The sequence below is a fragment of the Serinus canaria genome, chromosome 3 (genome assembly GCF_022539315.1).
Source record: "Serinus canaria isolate serCan28SL12 chromosome 3, serCan2020, whole genome shotgun sequence".
NCBI classification, from domain to species: domain Eukaryota; kingdom Metazoa; phylum Chordata; class Aves; order Passeriformes; family Fringillidae; genus Serinus; species Serinus canaria.
The window spans coordinates 39,721,330-39,728,716 of NC_066316.1; the positions used below are offsets into that span (position 1 = coordinate 39,721,330).

A 7,387-nucleotide genomic window follows, 5' to 3' on the forward strand; every position below is an offset into this window, starting at 1 on the left:
AGGGATTGTGTCTTTCTTTCTTTCTTCTTTCTTTCTTTCTTTCTTTCTTTCTTTCTTCTTTTCTTTCTTTCTTTCTTCTTTCTTTCTTTCTTTCTTCTTTCTTTCTTTCTTTCTTTCTTTCTTTCTTTCTTTCTTTCTTTCTTTCTTTCTTTCTTTCTTTCTTTCTTCTTTCTGGAATTTCTGAGCTAATATCTCTTAATCAGAAACAGTCTTAAAGGTCCTCAGTTCTATACCTTTTGTCTCAAGCTGAAGTCCCATGCATATTTTGACAGTTTGCCCATCCACTTTCATTTGAAAACCTGATTATGTTTGAAGAACTCAGGCATATCCACAGAATCTGCCTGCAGAAAATATCTCCAAATGTAAAATATAAATTATATTTTTTTTAACAATAAATTCAATTAATTTATGTACTTTCTAGCAACCTTGTCTGAAAGGGGTAATCAGTTGCCTTTCTCTTGCTGAAAACTCTTTTATGCTTGGAGGAAAATTTTAGCCTTTTAAAATCCTACAGTTTTCTGCTGTTGCAATAGGATTGCTTTCTTGACTTCTTCCCTGTAAGCATACATTAAATTGAAATGTCATTTATTAATATAAATAAGGCATCACCAACCACAGCAGGAGCAGATACCCTAAATTTCACCGATCACATGGAGAAAATTTTACAGCTATCAAACATTGACCATTTGTTATCAGAGAAGGAGCAATGCAGTTTTCCTGTCTCTGCTTTTCCAGTCCCATGTTCCTTGAGCAATAGTTCATGGACTTGAGTAAAGGAAGCTGATGGCAAATACATTATTTCCATTAATAGCTTACATGCATCTTCTCAAGCAGCCCCTCTTCAGTGTGTGACACACTTCAAAATCAGAGTTATTGGTGCCATTTCCAACTCTTTTTGGATTGCTTCTTTGTTCCTTACCATCATGTACGTGGGAGCTGCAAACACTTGAGAGCCTCTGTGTAAATCCTGTAAATCCCAAGTATCTCACAGTGGTCATGCAGGAATATTTTATGTTTTCTCTGTGCTCTGCTCTAAGGTCTGCATGAAAAATTGGGGAAATTCTTTTGAGTCTCCTTGATCTTTCCAGTCTAAATTACTGCTACTCTTTGGTTGAAAATTTTCGCATCTCATTTCCCTTCTGTGGCTCACACATCCCTTAGGGTCCTGCAGGTCTTATGTCAGCCTTGACTGATGGAGATGTATGAGATCAAAACATAGAATGGTTGGAAACCAGATTGTGCTGCCACCTACTTAATGAGTTTGTTGTCCCAGAGGTTCAGGAGGTGGAAGTATGGATGTGGACTGCATTTCATTTTGGTCCAGGACAAAGCACCTTTGGAAGGATAGACAAGCTGTTAGCCAACATTATCAGTGTAAGTAGCAAAGTATTGCAAGACTCTGAGAGCTAGCATCTTTAAAAAGCCTGGGATAGGTATGGAAATGTTATTCAGCAATTTTCATGTGCTTTCAAAGACTCCTTTTTCTTTGATTTTTCTTACAGGGACACCTTTGTCCATTTCATACAGCACAGAAGACACCTTCCTCTCACATAACTGCAGGAAAGACAATTGCAGCTTTGTACCCTGCAAGAACAATGAAGAAACAGAGGTATTTTGCCATGTAACTCTATAAAATAGAATTGCAGTGAGTCTGTGGTATAAGTTTTCATAAACAGCATGCTAACTCCCATTCATTTGGTAACTATACTCTCCTGGCTTTATTTTTTTGCCTTTACTCCTTATATAAGTGCAGTCTTTAAAACAATATTGCAATGGCTTCAAATAATAGGCTGTATCCCTTTGTCAATATATGTCTGCACAGCTGTTGAACATTAATAGATTTATGTTGTTAGTTAACATTTAATTTTGTCTCAGGAAGAGGCTCTTAAAAAGACAAGAAAATTGCTTAGAGCTCAGAATAAAGTGTCTTTTGTGACCACACACACGAGAAATGGCATAACTGCATATGACAGCAAAGTATCTACAGACAGTTCTCCTGCTTTTCTGGGCGATGAAGTAAAGGTTTGAGCAACTAAAAATTCCAGTTCTTACATGAGCAGCAACTGTGTTCTTTCCATCTGTGAGGAGAAATAAAGCACACTAAGAAAAAGAAAGTATTCTGTTCCCACTTCCTATGCTATGCAGTAGACACCGCTTTAGAGATGGATCTGGCAACTTTGAGCCTGGTGTTTATAGTTATTTAGTGAAGCATGTCATTGCCCTGTGGGGAGCAGTTCTCCCTATCCCTTCAGATCCCACAATTCAAAATTCACCACCTCTTTAAACTGTAATTAACATCAGCTCGTAACTGCCCTGGACACTGTGTGCCAGATGTCACTTGACTTAAGGCTCCTTTACTCTGCCAGACTGCAAAGAGCATTTATGGTAATGGCAAATTGGAATTGTAACATCCAGAATAGCCCTTAGTTACATGGATAGCACCACCCAACAGCTAAGAGCTGTGTGATTTGTTTTGGAAGAGTGACTATAGCTAATGCAAATACCTTTCTTTGTAAATCAGTAACCCACCACTCAGAGTGGGTTCTGCTCTCTGTTCCTGTGTTTATTCCCTCCATTTTGTACAGCTTAATTTTGCCAGAATCCACTTTTATCACCTCATTTTTTGACTTCCGTTTTGCTATCTTTTGCTTTGCAAATGGAAGGAAACTAGAATTAGTGCGCAACATTTCTAGTTACAAATAAAAAATGAAAATTCATTGCAAATATGAGGAAATACCAGAAAGAAGGGAATCTTTCCTCTGTGTATGAAAGTAAATAAATTTTTTGCACAGTTGTTTTAATTTAGTTAACATATTTTTAAAACATTTCTGTTTATATAGCACTGACTTTGAGGATTTCATAATATAACCTCCAAAATCAATATTATCTAGAAGGTCAAAGTTACATCAATAAAGGAGAAAGCATGGGGAAGAGGTGCAGGAAAAAATAGAGTATCAGGATGGAAAGGTAGGAGAAAATAGCTTTTATTTTGGTTGGGAGATATTCCCTTTTTGTGAAAATTCTGATTAGATTGGAGCAGTATGACAAAGCTGTAGTGCATCTTCTGGTTGCCTTCTTCTTTGAATGTTAGGAAAGAATTATACCATGGTATTTAATATATCCTGAACAGAAACAACTGCTACAGTGTCACCAGGAAAAATGATGAACCAGAGGCTATGGTGGGTATGAAGTCTTCTCTGACTAGTGCCCTTTTTGTAGAAGAGCATATTAATGGCATTATTGCCTGCTGTGGATAGGAAGTTGATAAGAAGTCTCAAGTAAATTTTTAGGTCTGTGCATGCAGCCAAAATTAATTCTGTAGTACTGAAGGTGCATACAGGGATAGAAATGAAATGATAGAAAGAAATGGTTCTTAACCTACCTTATCAGCAATCTAGGTTAATTAAATTCAATCATTTTGATTAACACAGTCTAGAGCCAGGCATCTCTCGAGAGACATGCGTGGAAGATGTGCAAGCATATATGAAATGAGTCTGGTCAATAATTCACTAAAGTTGGTCAAGAAGAAACCTGACTGTCTTCCCTATTGCTGCAGGGCTGTATTCCTTATTTTGCTTAACATTTAAAACAAAGTGGTGGGGTGAGAACTTGGAACATGTGCTACAAGTAAGTTCATCTTGTGAAAAGAAAATTTCTTTTGTCCTCTTTTACACACAAATGAGGCAAAAATAATGCCTGTTCTGAAGAGATAACCTTTGAAATACAAGGGTGTTGCATGACTTCCTTCAAGATCCAATGTAATTGGAAGGCAGCGCAGTGCTGCTCGTTTCCTTTGACTTCATGTGAATTGGATCTCTGTGTGTTTGAAGGTAGAAGAGGTGCTTTCTGGTGGACACCAAATCCTCACTTTCTGTGATAGTACTTAAAGGAGATTGATGAAAGGATGACAATGATCAGCTTTTCCAATGGAGATGTAAAGAAGATCACACCAGATCAGAAGGTGGTGGGTAACTCTTCATTTTCCTCAAGGAAAAAAACTGATTAACTGATTTTCCAGCAAGGTTCTATAATTTATCTATATCCATCAATTCTGAGAGTAACTGATGAGGAAAGGTGTTCTTTTAACAGCCCTGAGCATGTAACTGAAGCATGAAACTGTTTCATGTACAAAGACAGAAGTGGAAAGGCATAAAGTATCAGTCAAAAAAGGAACAAATGCGAAGCTGGCTGAGCAGGAGACTGAACAAAGGCAAGGGGCATGGGCAGCCATCTGAAGCAAGGACTGGTTTCTATTCTTTTGTAGAGTAGGTAGCATGGATGTTTCTTCCATGTTGGCGTTATGTAAATAAAAATAGATAATAACACTGTGGGATAAAGTGGAAATTAGTGAGGCCTTTGCAGCATTGGGATTTTTTAAAATTAGTAGTTCATGGATGAGAGCATAGAGGTGGGAGGAAGACTTTCATGTGCACACTGTTCCCTTGCACACTACACAGGTGAAAGTAGCAGCATCTGCACACAACCATGAGGGTGAATGAGAGGAAGGAACAGCAATGTGAACATAGCTACTTTTATGGATGAGAGATGCAGAATATGACCTTGAAATGACTTTTTAAGGATGGTTCATTTTTGAGCACATTGTTATGGTTGAATCTGCTTATGCAAATACTGTGAATATGCTGCTCTCAACTCACTCTCCTTCCAGATTTATTATTATGCAGATGCACAGACAACTCACACTGCTTATCCAGATGGCCTGGAGGTGCTGCAGTTCCCTAATATTTAGATAGGTATGCAAGTGAACTGGTTAACTCATACTGTGAACTGTATGTGCAAATTTATTTCTATTATGAAAGTGTAGTTTGAATTCTGACTCCAGCAGATTGAATGTTTTCTTGCCATTTCACATTGTCTTTGCATTTCACTTTCAGCATATTCCATCACTTCACTTCTCCGTTTCCTCCTACAAAGCAAATATAATAATGGAATGCAAATGTAGTTCTTCCAATTCTGATTATCTGATTATGTGATTCTTTAATTTCTTTTACTAGTATTGTAGATATAATTTACATCCTCACTACAATGTCAAAAAAAAAAAAAAACCCTGACCTAGCTTTGTGTAAGGCAACCTGAAAGAACACTAGACAGACTTTTTACATCGTCTTTTCTATAGAAAAACATTATCCTAATGGCACACAAGAAATTGTGTTCCCAGATCACACAGTGAAATGCCTCTACAGTGAGGGACTGAAGGAAACTTTTTTCCCAGATGTCACAGTACTAAAAGTAGAAAAGTAATCCTGTGTAACTAACAGGGACTACACTTTGGACACAGGTGCAACAACACTGACATTTAGAAATGTGGTTGGATTTTGCATAGCTAGGAAATTTCCAGATGAAGGGGAAAAGTATTTTTAAGATAACCCTTGTTATCTAACAAGGGTTTTGCAAGAATGTGGCACTGGAAATTCATTTCCACCTTGAACGATGAGTGATGATTCACCACTGGCAAAATGACTGTGAAATATTCCTCATTTAATTCCATGTAACTTTACCCTGGCCAGAGAAGCTGGGAGATCACCAGTTGTCAGTGTTAGCAATGTGGGTACTAAAGGACTCAGGATGAGGACTCCTGAGCTCTATTCCCAGGTGTTTGGCTCCCCCTCTAATATTGGGCAAGGATTGAGATTATCTCAGTTGGTTACAGCAGAGTGCTATCAAAACCAAGGCTGTGGGTTTGATCCCTGAAAGGGATCACTTAAGAATTGAACTTGAGTGTCCTTGTGAGTGTCTTTCTAGTCATATTCTGTGAATCTATATTGTCTCTCTATTTCTCCATGCAAAATGAGAAAAACAGCTTTGGAACTCTTACACATCTCCTCTGAGAAAGAGGAAGGATCCTGCTGTAACATGGATTTTCTGCCTGCAAAATGCCTTGAGATCCCCTCATGAAGTCATATAAAATTTGCATCTCACCATCCATTAGCTATTATATTACGAATTGAAGTGTTTTTGTGAGACCAGATCTCTAATGCCGTTCCATGTAAACCCTGAGGTTTTCCACTTGACATTAGTTTCCTATTTCATTGAGTTGTGTTAGACAGCTCTGTGAGACAGGTTAATAAAAGACAGTGTTTTCTCATCACTTAATTTGTTGCTACTTCTTTCAGGAACAGAGATAAACTAGTGGTATTCAGTGATGGCCAAAGGGAGAGTCACACTGCACAGTTCAGGAGGAGGGAGTGCCTGGATGGCACCATGAAAACGCTGTTCTGCAATGTCAGACAGGAAACCAAATTCTCCACTGGATGAGTCCAAATGAAAGATGAGGAGGATAATCTCATCCTAGAGAAGTGGTGATTCCTCCCTACAGAAGGCTGCACTGTAGTAGCCTTCAGCTCAGGGGATTTTCTTGGCAGGTCAGAACTGCTAGGAAGATCTAACTTGTGAAAGTGAATGGATGGATCTGTAGGGCTGAAATTACTTTGGCTCAGTAACTGGTGCTTACATTGGAATAACATTACCTGAACGAAATGAAGACTGAAGGAGATGCAGTCATGCCCTTTTTGTGTATTCAACATTAAAACAAACACCCACAGTATTTCTCACCGAAGTGTTTCTTTCATGGTACTGATCACACTTTCTCTAGTTTTTCTGCAATTTGTTGTGAAAGTGACTACAATTAATAACTATGTTATAAAAACCCCAAATATACAGTGTTTGTATAACCCCAAACATATTCAGTGCTGCATTATGCTGACTAAAATAAATCTACATGGGGTATTTATTTCCTGAGTTAATCATCAAAAAATGTGCGGAAGTGATTAATGTTTTCTGTTTGTTTGGATTCTTTGGAGCAGAATTTCCCAGCATGTATTAAGGCTCATCATGAGCTGGACATTAGAGCAAACCCTGAGCAAGAGTGGAGAGAACAGTCACAGCTCTGGGTGTTCCTTCCAACCAAAGTTATTCAAAAATTATATTATCATAATCTAAAAACATTTGAAAATAAAATGTGATGTTTATTCCATCCTAGTGATTATTCTGGATCAAAGATCTGAATCTTTCTTCTCCCTTCAGCAGTCTTTCCTCTGTGTTGCTTAGTCTTTGAAATAACCTTTCCCACTATTGCTTTTATTGTTCCCATGGTGCAAAAATATTCCTGGTCAGTGAATCTCTACATCTGCAAGGTTTTTTGGATGGCACTTGATACTTAGAGGGATTAATAATTTATCAGACGCTGCTTTCAGCTGCCTTCCCCATAGACTGTCTGTCAGAAAATTATAGAATAGTTTGGTTGGAAAGGACCTTAGAGATCATTCAGTTCCAACTTCCCCCTGCTATGGGCAGGGACACTTTCCACTAGACCAGGTTGCTCCAAGCCCCATCCAACCCGGCCTTCAACACTTCCAGTGAAGTGAATTTT

The 7,387-nt window shown here is 38.2% G+C and overlaps 1 protein-coding gene across 1 annotated transcript in view; it reads left to right on the plus strand.

Moving 5' to 3' along the window:
- The window catches only part of LOC115484969 (t-complex 10 like 2), a 30,214-nt gene extending 23,893 nt beyond the window's left edge, over nt 1-6,321 (plus strand). Inside the window, 8 exon segments of the mRNA XM_050971879.1 lie at nt 1,503-1,609; nt 1,876-2,022; nt 2,854-2,967; nt 3,831-3,882; nt 3,885-3,964; nt 4,667-4,751; nt 5,135-5,255; nt 6,132-6,321. Coding sequence (XP_050827836.1) covers nt 1,503-1,609; nt 1,876-2,022; nt 2,854-2,967; nt 3,831-3,882; nt 3,885-3,964; nt 4,667-4,751; nt 5,135-5,255; nt 6,132-6,321 — 896 coding nt within the window.
- Nucleotides 6,322-7,387: the final 1,066 nt, after the last annotated feature.